Raw genomic sequence first — 12,529 nt, forward strand, 5'->3', positions numbered from 1 at the left:
TTTTTATGAGTATTCAACTTAATAATTGTTAGTTTTAACACAATTTTCTAAGTATATATAGCACAATATAGTTTACTAGTTGAACTTAATTTCAGAAGAAGTTGACTTAACTCAAAAAAAATGATGCAAACTGTTGCGTAAATTTTTTTTGTTGCGTCCAAACAATATTTTTTAGAGTGTGGATTGAGGAGTATATTAAAAACAGTCGCAAAATAGTGTGTCTGGTGTATTCCAGCGTGTCTCTATCCAGCATCCAGAAGCTAAACTATGTGTTTTAATAATATACAACTATAGCACAGAGTGCAACAGACTGGTTTTCTACTGAAATAAAAAAACTTTTGAAATTTAAGAAATTAAGACATAGCCCTAAATATCAGTATTGCAATTTTCCAGTTGCATTGTAAAATAAAATTGTTATTATTACTTCTATTATTATAATAGAAATAATTATTATAATTTCTATAAATTATTATTATTGTTATTATTATTACTATTACTATTATTATAATATAAATAATTATTATAATTTCTATAAATTATTATTATTGTTACTATTATAATATAAATTATTATTATAATTTCTATAAATTATTATTATTATTACAATTATTATAATATAAATAATTATGATAATTTCTATAAATAGCACAGAATACCTGGAATTTAAGAAAAATAAAAAAATAAAAAAATCTCATAATAAATCTCATAAAAAAATAAAATAATTTCTTTTATTTTAGTTTATTTTTAAAATATATTTTATCACAATAAATCTTATAATTTATTAAGTAAAATCACAATTTTTATCAGAAATATCGCAATCCGATTTTTTTCCCAAATCGTGCAGCCTTAGGCTATACTGTACAGTTAGTTTTCAAAGGCCACCGAACATGCTCTCCAAAGTGCCTCTGAAGTAAATGGCACAGTGTCATGCTTCAGCACTGATCAGATGATCACTATAACCTCTGGGGCTTTCAGACCTGACCAGAGATCAGACACAAACCAACAGAACGAATCCCACCGCTGAGGACACAAACGCTGAACAAAACGGTGAGAAGTTGTTGATTTACAGTGATAAAAGCTGCTGATGAGAGTACAGGAACATCAGCTACTGTATTATTCACTGCTACTGGTAAAATATTCCTTTGAATCCATGTTTAAGTAATGGGAGACTGTGGAAAGGATGATAAAGATAAAGCAGCGGAGGACAAGAATAGAGATGCTGTGGACAGGATGAGCAAAGACAGGCAACAACATGGAGAGATAAGAGAGAAAGATTGAGAGGTAAAGAAAGACAGACAGGAATAGACTGTGGCCTACTTGCCCTCATGCCGCCTAACTAGTGGCCACTGGTACACAATAACACACACAGGTGACACCTATCTAGTGCAGACACGCTTCCCTCGGCCAGAAACCCATAGGGAACAACACAAACCAAATAAAATCATAAAGGCTTGAATACCTCAGGTTAACGTGAAATCAAAATCGACTGTGTTATTGTTCAAAAGTTTCAGGGTCAGATTTTTTTTTTTTTAAAGCAATGAATACTGTTATTCAGCAAGGACGCATTAAAGGGGTCATATGATGCGATTTAAATTTTTCCTTTCTCTTTGGAGTGTTACAAGCTCTTGTTGCATAAAGAAGATCTGTAAAGTTGCAAAGATTAAAGTCTCAAATCCAAATAGATATTCTTTATAAAAGTTAAGAGTCAACCACGCCTGCCTAAAACGGCTCGTTCTAACACGCCCCCACATACCTACATCACGATCTGGGAAGATTTGTCCACTTTTCGGAGATCATCTACTCTTCCCTGTGAATGACCTCTGACCTACTTTCTGTACGATCTGAATTTCTGCGTTTTGAATTTTAGAAAATTGAATTTGATGTTCCGAATTTCTTCTTCATCTTGAAAACTTGAAGCTGTATTTTTAAAAACTGGATATTTGCAGTCTAAGAATTCAGAACAAAAAAATCTGTTGTTTGAAAATACATGTCTATAAAACTCTGCCTTAAAAAAAATCATTTGTGTTAAATTTCAAATGTTAAATATTCAAGTAAAAAAAAAATTCAAATTTAAAATCAAAATCAAATTCAAAACGATTTTAAATCCCACATAATATTCAGTTTTGTTAAATAACACTTGTCAATAATTCAAATTTAACACAATTCAAATTCAAATTGTTTTGTCATAATATTAGCTCCATAAGAATGATGCTACATGTTTTAATAATGTTTAAAAAAAAAAAAAAGATCCATATAATTTATCATTTGATAAACGAGCTTAGATATTGACTAATACACACTGAAACTCAAAGGTGTTTGTGAAAAAAAGGGTAATATAAAAAGTATTAATATTGCAGTATAGTAAAACGTACAACAACAACAATAATAATAAAAACATTATATTATTAATAATGTTTTTCATCCATGTTTTAATTTATTATATTATTATTATTATATTTAATTTATTATATTATTTATTATATAGCTTACTCTGTAGAGTAAAATTATGTTTGCAAGTATTTCTGAGGTCTAACAAACATTGGGGATGGAGATGCATTCCACTATGATGGTATGAAATTCATATTAATATAAAAATAAATGTTTAATTATATGGAAAAATATTGTAATAATATTTTGATCATATTGGAAGGAAGCAAGCAAACAATTAAATAAACAAATAATAGCATACATATATTGCTACTGTATAAAAAGTACTTCTTAAAATAATAATAATAATAATAATATTTATTTAAAAGTTACATTGATAATTATTATTATTATTATTATTATTATTATTATAAAACCAAGATATTTAGGTCTAAAAATTATGAAATTATGTTATTGAAACCATTTATGTGGTGCATTATTGTTTTATTTTCTTTCTTTTACTTATTTATCTTTTTATTTTTAATCTTGACTAAAGTTATACTTAGCAGTTGAAAAATATAGATCCATTTTGTTTCTATTTTGTCTCTTGTAAGGAAAACATATGATGCTTATTTTACAGTAAGGAGAGAGAGAGAAAAAAATCCTGAGGTTCAGTAGCTGCACTCACACTCAGTTGTTTAAATATTTCAGTGACATGTCCACTCTGAATGTCAAACACAGAGCTCGTCTGTGGAGGCCTGTTGGATTCGTTCCTGAAGAGTCTCTTAAGAGCTGCTCTGTGACTGAAGCAGCTCAGCAAAGCACACCTTTACAAGCCACCTAACTGGAAGCTCTGGGAACCCACACACAGCCAAGCCTCATTTGTCTTGCTGAAAACCTGCTTGTTCGGCCCAAAAGAGAGTAAAATGGGATTAATTTCCATCCCATCCTAGTCCGATTCAATCAGCTCTCATTGACTGGCTACTTCCCCTCACAGACGGCACAGATGAGATCTGGACACTGCTTAATTTCACTGTCTGTTGTACAGTTGTGCTAATGAAAACGACAGCTGCCTGCAGATGACAGGAAGCAGCTTTGAGAGGGGAGGAGTGAGCTATACCAGTGACTCTGGAGAGACCTAAACCTAATAGAGTTAGATAGCAGTAGCAGTGAAGGGTTGTCAAATTGCCAAAAAATAAAATAAAATAAATAATAATAAATCTAAATTAATTAATTAATTAACAATAATAATACAATGATTATTATTATTACAGGGTAGCAGTAGCACAAGGGTTTTCAAATCACCAAAAAAGAGAATTTTTTTTTTAAAGGGGTCATATGATGCGATTTTATTTTTTCCTTTCTCTTTGGAGTGTTACAAGCTCTTGGTGCATAAAGAAGATCTGTAAAGTTGCAAAGACTAAAGTCTCAAATCCAAAGAGATATTCTTTATAAAAGTTAAGAGTCAGCCACGCCTACCTAAAACGGCTCGTTCTAACACGCCCCAACATACCTACGTCGCTCTGTGGGAAGATTTGCATAACGCCGCCCAAATGTTCACGCAAAGAAAGAAGGCGTAACTTTTATTCTCGCTGTAGTATTGTTGTTGCCGCCGCCATGTCGTGAAGGCGCTGTGTGTTTCGTTGTGAAAGCGAAACTACTTTGTTTGGTCTTCCAAAAGAGGATGATATCTGCTTCGTCATGCCTGGAGCTGATCCGTGCTGGTCGCTGAGGAAATACATCAACTTCGCGCTGTGGATCGCCGGATTCGGCTTTCACCGTGGACGAAGCGGAGTCCAGCCCGGGGTCGTCACATGTGGTTGCCGCAAGCCCTCCGGACGCTCCTTCGTCGAATCCGCCGCCTCTGCTCACTCTAGCCCTCCGGCCGTTCCTCACTCTAGCCCCCGGCCTCTGCTCACTCTAGGCCGCCGCCGCTCACTCTAGGCCACTGTGTGTGACGTTGTGTTTCGTTGTGAAAGCGAAACTACTTTGTTTGGTCTTCCAAAAGAGGACACGACTACAAATCAGTGGTTAAGTTGTATTTACAACACTGTTCCAGAACACTTCAACCCAAATATTCAGATGTGTGCAGCGCATTTTATGGAGGACTGTTTCCTGATCCTGGTAGAGTAGACTACAATGCCGGCTGTTCTGACTCACAGACTGTAAGTACTTTTTTATATTTAAGGGATTTACTGATGATTCAAACGTGAGTTTTGGGCAGTGTAGAGTAGCGCTTGTTGTTTGTCATTTCTCCGATCACAAATGCAGACATGGTTTTATGTTTACGCGGCGCGATGCAACGCAACGCGTAAAAAGACAGTATAAGTCATTATAATCTGTAATTATGTCCCCACTGGATGCAACAAATGCCTTGTTTGTAATGGGTTTTAATGTTTATGTCTCGTCGCTCCGGCTGGACATGGCATCAACAGTTGTGAGGGGCGTAACATTTCCGTCTCACGCTTGAGGTATTCGGCCAATCACAACGCACTGGATAGCTGGCCAATCACAGCACACCTCGCTTTTTTAGACCGATGAGCTTTGTAAAAATCGACGCGTTTCAAAAAGGCGGGGCATAGAGGAGAAACAATAATGTACAGTATGTGGAAAATAATGTGTTTTTTGAACCTTAAACCGCATAAACATTTCATTACACCAAATACACAAAATAATGTTCTTTTTAGCAGCATCATATGACCCCTTTAAATTGATCAAAAGTGACAGTACGGACATTTGTAATTTTTAAATATAATTACAAAATAATTCTATTTCAAATAAATGCTGTTTTCTGAACTTTCTATTCATTCTATAAAGAATCCTGAAAAAAAGAAAAAAAAATTCCACAAACATATTAAGCATATCGGCAAATCAGCATATTAGAATGATTTCTGAAGGATCACTGAAGACTGGAGTAATGATGCTGAAAAATCAGCTTTGATCACAGGAATAAATTACATTTTAAAATATATTCAAATAAAAAAAAAGTTATTTTATATTGTAAAAAATATTTCACAATTGTACAGTTTTTACTGTATTTTTAATCAAATAAATGCAGCCTCGGTGAGCTTAAGAGACTTTTAAAAAATTCTTCAAAATATTACAGACCCAAACTTTTGAACAGTACTGTACTTTATAAATGTTCCTTATTGTGAACGATTCATCAGTGCACATTATTCCAAAGAAAAAAAAAATTTCATAATACTTTATCAAAATATAATAACTTGTTCTGCCTCTCAAATTTCAACCACATGATTCATTTTGATAAGTAACGTCCACTTTTCAGCATCCAATCAATTCCTGATGGATAAAATCAAGTCCCATCCTACATCTTTTCTTAATGAATATCCTGTTTCACACAGAAATGCGTCATATTATGAAAGTAAAATGAACTTCTCATGCATTTTCATGCCATTAAAAAAACAAAAAGTCCCTACTACCTGACAGATATCACTGAAATAGGCATCCTGCAGTACAATAACAAATCATCCCCTGACAAAAACAAGAACAGAGCTGATTCTCTTCTCACATGCTCTCGCAGAAGCGCGCCAGTGTGCTCGGTTTCTCCTGGTTGCGTCGATGTCTGAACCAGCGTTGGATGGTCCTCACGTCCCAGTCCAGCTGCTTGGACAGACCCTCTAACCTCTTCTCATCGGGGTGCTGGAAGACACAGCAGACAGAAGCGTGTCACTGCAGAGATCTGCCACAGTCAGAGCACAAACAAACCGCCTCAATGTGGATTTAACAGCTTGAAAAATCCACTCGGTGCACATTTAAAACCGTTGTCTTTAAAAAGCCATCTGCACATACGAGCGTAATCATGCTGCAATGTCTGGAGTACTGGGGTTTCCATTGTGAATGAACCAATCTTTCAAGCACTTCCTTGCACTAATTCGTGATTCCCTCCTTTCTAGGCACGTTTCATTGATTTTTCGAGCTCACTGAACCCCTTTGAACTTGTCTGAATGACTCAGAATGGCACTGAAGAAAATGCAAACAGAACGAACGAAGCACGTCATTGACGAACGAGGATCTGCTGACCATCAATGACTGAACAAAAGAGGCCATACGTTCATTCAGTTCACATGCAAGTGTATTCAGTAAAACAAGGGGCGTTAGGAAAACCAAAGCACAGTTTTAACATTTATGAATCTGTATAAATGGCTGATGATTATACACTATTAGAAATAGAATGTTGTCAATGGCGAGCGTAATAGTTAAATTATTATCCAAGACTCTAAGGAAAAAAGGTACAATATCTTTCACTGGGTCGTAATCTTTTCAAAAGGTACACCCTTGTACCTTATTTACCTCTTAAAGGGTGCATGTACCTTTAAAGGTATATATTAGTAACTAAAATGTACATATTAGAAACTAAATGGCATATATTTGTATCTTTTAAAAGGGTTCAGCTGCAGTGACAGCTTTTGTACCTTTTTTATCTAAGAGTGCAGCACTATTAAAGGACATTACTGAAAATCATCATTTATTTATTTGGTTATTGGGTTTTGTTTATAGTTTGATCAAATAAAGGGGAAAATATGCTTTGTTGACATTTTCTGAATAAAATGAAGAAAAATGCAATTTAATAATAATGCAGATTAATTGACAGAATAATGACTTGTTACAACTCAACAGAGCAATGCTGTTGAATGAATCTGCCAAGTAAACGATTCATTAACTTACAGAAAGTGTCATTTTGTAAAAGAATCATAAGATTCAGTCAGTGGGTTGAATCATAATCCCCACTACTGGTCATGCATAAGACGTAGTATATGTTTGAGATTTTATACTTGATTATGATTTGTTATCGTAGCATTTAGCAATCAAATAGTTTACACACATATATATATATATATATATATATATATATATATAACAAAAATAATTACTAAAATTTGACTAAAATGTAAAAGTGAAAGCAAAAAAATGTTATTCAAAACACAAACTATAATAGTAACTGAATAATACTATAATAGCACAACTAAAGAATTCTCTTTGAATTAGCAATGTTATCGTCAGTTAAATGCTAATATGTTTATCATCATAGTTAATTTGAACAGAGTAAATGTTGAAATTAACATCAACCAAGTTTAATAAATGCTTTAGAAGTTCAAGATTCAAGATTTTCATGTCACATACACTGTTCTATACAGAAGATAACCTGCAGTGAAATAAAAATACTGGAAAATTACCAACTGGATTCAGGATTCCTTTGGCCAAAAAGAGTCTCTTTTTTTGAAGAAATGGTCAGAATAGAAAATGATTTTATCCTCAATGAACATCTACTGTTTTTATACTAAAAATAACAGCCCCAAAACTGATGTCTATCACTAATGGATTTCATCCAAACTCAATCAGTTTCCAATTAGACGGTTGTATCTGCTAACATGCCAGCTAGATGAGCTTCGCCCTGAGGTCTCCCTGTCTCTCTGCATAGCTCCGTTTCAGGCAGAAATTGTCTTTTTATTCTTAAAGCGTGTCTGGATCTCGTGTGTTTGAGAATCTGAACATTTGTCAAGGAAACTTAGTTCTGTTGTGGCTAAAAATAGAGCCGATGCATCAGCGCACACGAGCTCTGATAAAGCCACACACGTCAAAGAGCCATGCTATCGCTCTGAGACTGCGATTACCTGTACAGTCACTCCACACTGCCGTCACCATCAAGAGCACTCGCTTTCTTTCAAGACAAGGGCTCAAAAGGTGAAACATTATTCTTCTTTTACATGGCAACCTCTGCTCTGCTTTAGTTCAGAAGTTCACGCTGTGGATTAAACTCTGTCGGCCTCGTTCCCAAATGAACATCAGTAAGAGCACTTACATTTGATTCAAGATAAATGAACTCGCATTACATACTGATTCAACTCAGTGGAGGTGATAGTAACAAAAAAATTCACAGTACCATAGTGAATGTAGGAATAGTTCTGTTTCGCTTACACTAATGTGATTCGCTGTAATCGAGGCCTCTCTCGTTTCAGTGACTGTGATAAGCGCTTCAATTTGATTCTGATTCACAGTCTCTGCAGGTTTTAATCACGTTACTGCATAATTGAATAATTCTTTAAAGATAAATGGCTGATAAAAAGCTGTTCAACATCATGATTCATTTCAGCACCAGCAAGACTACATTGAACAATTTTTTACATTTTACTAAAAATCTTTTTTGAATTATTTAAAAAAAAAATTAATAAAAAAATTATATATATATATATATATATATGTTATTTGGCACCTGTGTAGAGGCTCATGTCGATTTAAATTTTTTATTCCATTTGTAATAATATATATTTTTAAAAATGGCTTCATTTATTTTTTAAGGCTACTGGGAGTTTTTTTTGGTTTTTTTTTTTGGACACATTGCATTTGGAATACATTTAAACTTATCGGAGCTTATTATGCAGATAAATAAGTATGTGTTATTTGTTTTTTTGTCTCACTGTCAAACACCATGTGACACAGAATTATGTTTTTGTTAGGGTCATTTTTGTTTCTTTTACATTTGGTTTTGGTGGAATATCAGCAGAAATGTTTTGCCTCTTGGACTTTTTTTAGCCATTTTTGTAGGCATTAAACTAACAGAATTTTCAAAGACGATATCTCCGTTTGCGTTGAACTTTCAGCTTCGTAACTTTGCAGATATTGTTTATGCTCAAACAGCAACATTACACACTAACGTTAAAAAAGTGAAATCGCAATCAACCACCCCTTTAATATTCAACTGTTAAATGCACATATCTCTTCAGCACATTAGTTGCTGCTGTCCTACTGAAACTGGCTTACTACATTTTTTTTTATCAAACTGCTGTTCCTGCCATTTATAATAGCAGTAAACCTCTCAAAACTGTGTTGTAGTGATTTTCTCAGCCTCCTGAAGCAATAAATCCTGTGGTTAGAAACATGGTCTTTACCTTGGTGATGGCAGTGAAGACCTTCTCCAGAATGGCGTTGGGCTGAGCTTTCTGCGGCCCGTTGGCCTGGATTTTCAGACCTAGTGCACATGGCCTTGCAATAAACCTAAAACAACCAATAACAAAGAACGCTTTATTAGATTTATATCAATGCCTGCTACCTTAATTCCGAAGGTCTGACAGGTTGCATTAAAAATCAATATTCAAAGGGAACCTCTGAGGTAAAACCACAGCGGGCGGCTAAAGAAATCCTCCTGTGTGCAATCACTGCGGCCGTCTTGCCAAATCTTCAGAGACGCGCGTTAAACCGCACAGGCCAGCTGTAAGCATTTGGTCTTTCTGCAGCTGACTGGCTGCTTTTGTGAAGGTCTGATAAACATCGGTGTATTAGGAAATGATCAGAGCGACTGCATTACAGTTGGTATTGTTATGCTAATGTGACTCTATCTTGTCGATCTGATAATGAGAATGTTAAAAAGGAACAACAACCAGAAGAAACATTTCATGGGTCATTGCTACTATGCAGTGCATTTTCATGTACTCGTCTTAATGTAAATATCAAACTCTCTGTTCATGAAAGTCATATTTCGTTTATCACAATAGCAATGACATAAACAGATTATTTCACTTTCTTTGAGCAGATGATATATGAAATCAAAACAAACATGGCAATAGTGCTTATTTGTTAATCATTTCATAGATTCTTCTCTTTTTACAACCTGTTCCCAAAAATATTTTCCAAGAACATTTTGTTGTTTGTTCCCAATATTTATAAAAACATTATTTCTGAATGTTCTCTGAACGTTCAAAAAGTGTTGTTTTTTTTGTGTGTGTGTGTAAGAAACGTTTTTTTTTTCTTTCTTGGTTTAGTGAATGTTAAGGGAACATTCCATTATACAATTGTGCAAACGTCATGGGAACGTTATTTTTTAAATGTTCTCTGAACATTCTGGAACTATTGCTAGAAATTTTAAATAAGGCTTTTATTATGTTACAAAATATTTGTAATTCAAATAAATGATGTTATTTTGAACTTTCTATTCATCAAAAATATTAAGTGTAAATAAAACAATGTTTTCAACCCTGATAATCAGCATATTAAAATGATTTCTGAAGGATCATGTGACACTAATGACACAAGTCAAATTCAGCTTTACATCACGTGAATAAATTACATTGAAATATTTTCAAATAGAAAACAGTTATTTAATATTGTAATAATATTTCACAATATTATTGTTTTTAACTGTATTTTTAATCAAATAAATGCAGCCTTGGTAAACAAAAATACATCTCAAAGCTCAGAGATGAACTGGCCTTGCAAGTCTGGGAAAGTAAGATGTCACAAGAATGGAAATGGAGGTGACAGCAGACAGTTTTAATGAGCTTTTGCCACTTAATTAATAATGTCATCCAATTAAGAGCCCTGCAATTCAGTGCAGAAAATGCTCTAGAAATTATTCTTCTATTAAGCTGAAGAGCTGCGATAAGGTTATGGGCGGCTGGATTGATTTGCGGCCTGCGCACTGTTTGCTTTTGTGGGGCTGAAATGCCATAAATGGGCTGTTGCTCATCATAAACATTTACAGCGATTGTAGGATGGAAGAGGATGTTTGTACTTCAGATAGTGTGTCCTCTTTCCACAGAGGAAGTCAAGTGATGCCACAGTGAAGACCACGAGAGCTTTTATCAAGACGTTTCGGTTGAACACTGATGGCTTTTTATTATTTTGCAATGGTTTGTTATATGTAAAGTCAGATCCAAAGGTTTCAGCCGGTCCAGAACTGACACGGGTTAAACTTAACTCTGATAATAAAATATGTTTTAGAAGATCCGTCTTCCTCCCTAGACACAATCCCAGAGGAGACCCTGACAGTATATTTCACCTTCAAACTATGAAGAGCAAAATTCAGCTGGAGAGATCTGAAGAACTCTGTCAGATGAAGGTGAAGAGCAGATGGTCTGTGGCATACATAAACACAAAACCTGACACCGCGCCGTCCCGCGGGGAATATGTCAAAACTGCTGCTTTTGTGACATTGAAAGCCAACACACTTTCAGATGTCAAAACTCATAATAGCGCAAAATTAATGTCTAAGTTTCATAGTAGTGCTGGGCGGTATGACCAAAAATTTGAATCATGGTATTTTTCAAAATTATACCGGTTTCACGGTACATGACGGTATTTTTTTTCATGCATGACCAGGTGTTAACCATATTTTCTACTGATTGAGAGAGGAAATACTGCAGTATATTGACTTAGAATGCCCTATTTTACTGTCATGATGAGTGAATATTGTCAAAAAATACCACACTAAATAATGACAAAACATTTAACAGACGAACTATGCTCATATTTATAATTCCAAGCAATCAGTAAGCGACAGGTGCTAGGAAACGCTGTTTTGTACTCATTTATTGACGAGTCGGCTGCGCTGCGGCCAACTGAATGCGCTGCTTCTCTGCCGCTCACTGCACAGAACAGACGCCGAGAGAGGTGACACTTCTCCGGGAAAAGTCAGACCTCGCGTTCGCGGGACAGCACTGGCGAAATCTTCCAACTGAACCATAGCTAAGGTTTATACAAAAAAGTCGCTAGGTTTGTCAGTATGAATATTCTATGGAAAAAAGCCGCTAAAAGGGTCTGAAAGTTGCTAAATCTAGTGCTAAAGTCACGCTCGTGTGTGTGAGACGCGGGAGCTGATGGCAGCGGGCGGTGGATATTTGTGGCGGTCAATGCGGATATTGTGGATGAGTTCTTCTGTGTCATCACGTTCTATTAGTTCTACAGCTTCAGTTTCGGAACTTTCACGCTTAGTAACACATACAGCTGTGTCCTCACCACAGTGCAACAGTGAAAAGGGACCCCTTTCAAACAGTGTCGCAGTTCCGAACGTTGTTTAAGCGACATACACCGGTATTGCGGTACTTTAAAAATTCATATCATAACAAAAATAAACACCGGTATTCGGTATGAACCGGTATACCGCCCAGCACTATTTCATAGCTCACTGGAAAGCATGATTTACTGTTGATATCAAGTGCACACTGACTGGTTTTATCATCTAATCTCAAGCATACGACTAGTTGTCACATGGGGAAGAGGCTATATGTCAGTAACTTTTCAAAATTCAAATGCACAAAAGCTTGTTTCTCTAGCAGTGGATGTGGATGCAAACCTAACACTGGTTCTAAAAAAAAATTTAAAAAAATGATATATATATATATATTATTATTATTTTTTTTTTTTTTTT

At 35.1% G+C, this 12,529-nt stretch overlaps 1 protein-coding gene across 1 annotated transcript in view; it reads right to left on the reverse strand.

The window, feature by feature from the left end:
* Nucleotides 1-9,859, reverse strand: part of LOC107708313 (ceramide synthase 6-like) — a 41,463-nt gene extending 31,604 nt beyond the window's left edge. Inside the window, exons 1-3 of the mRNA XM_016512500.1 lie at nucleotides 9,840-9,859; nucleotides 9,276-9,381; nucleotides 5,897-6,027 (exon numbers count right to left, since the gene is read on the reverse strand). Coding sequence (XP_016367986.1) covers nucleotides 5,897-6,027; nucleotides 9,276-9,381; nucleotides 9,840-9,859 — 257 coding nt within the window. The remainder of the gene's footprint in view (nucleotides 1-5,896; nucleotides 6,028-9,275; nucleotides 9,382-9,839) is intronic.
* Between the last annotated feature and the right edge of the window lie 2,670 nt (nucleotides 9,860-12,529).

This window comes from Sinocyclocheilus rhinocerous, unplaced genomic scaffold, assembly GCF_001515625.1.
Source record: "Sinocyclocheilus rhinocerous isolate Xijiao unplaced genomic scaffold, SAMN03320098_v1.1 scaffold2251, whole genome shotgun sequence".
Classification (NCBI taxonomy): Eukaryota; Metazoa; Chordata; class Actinopteri; order Cypriniformes; family Cyprinidae; genus Sinocyclocheilus; species Sinocyclocheilus rhinocerous.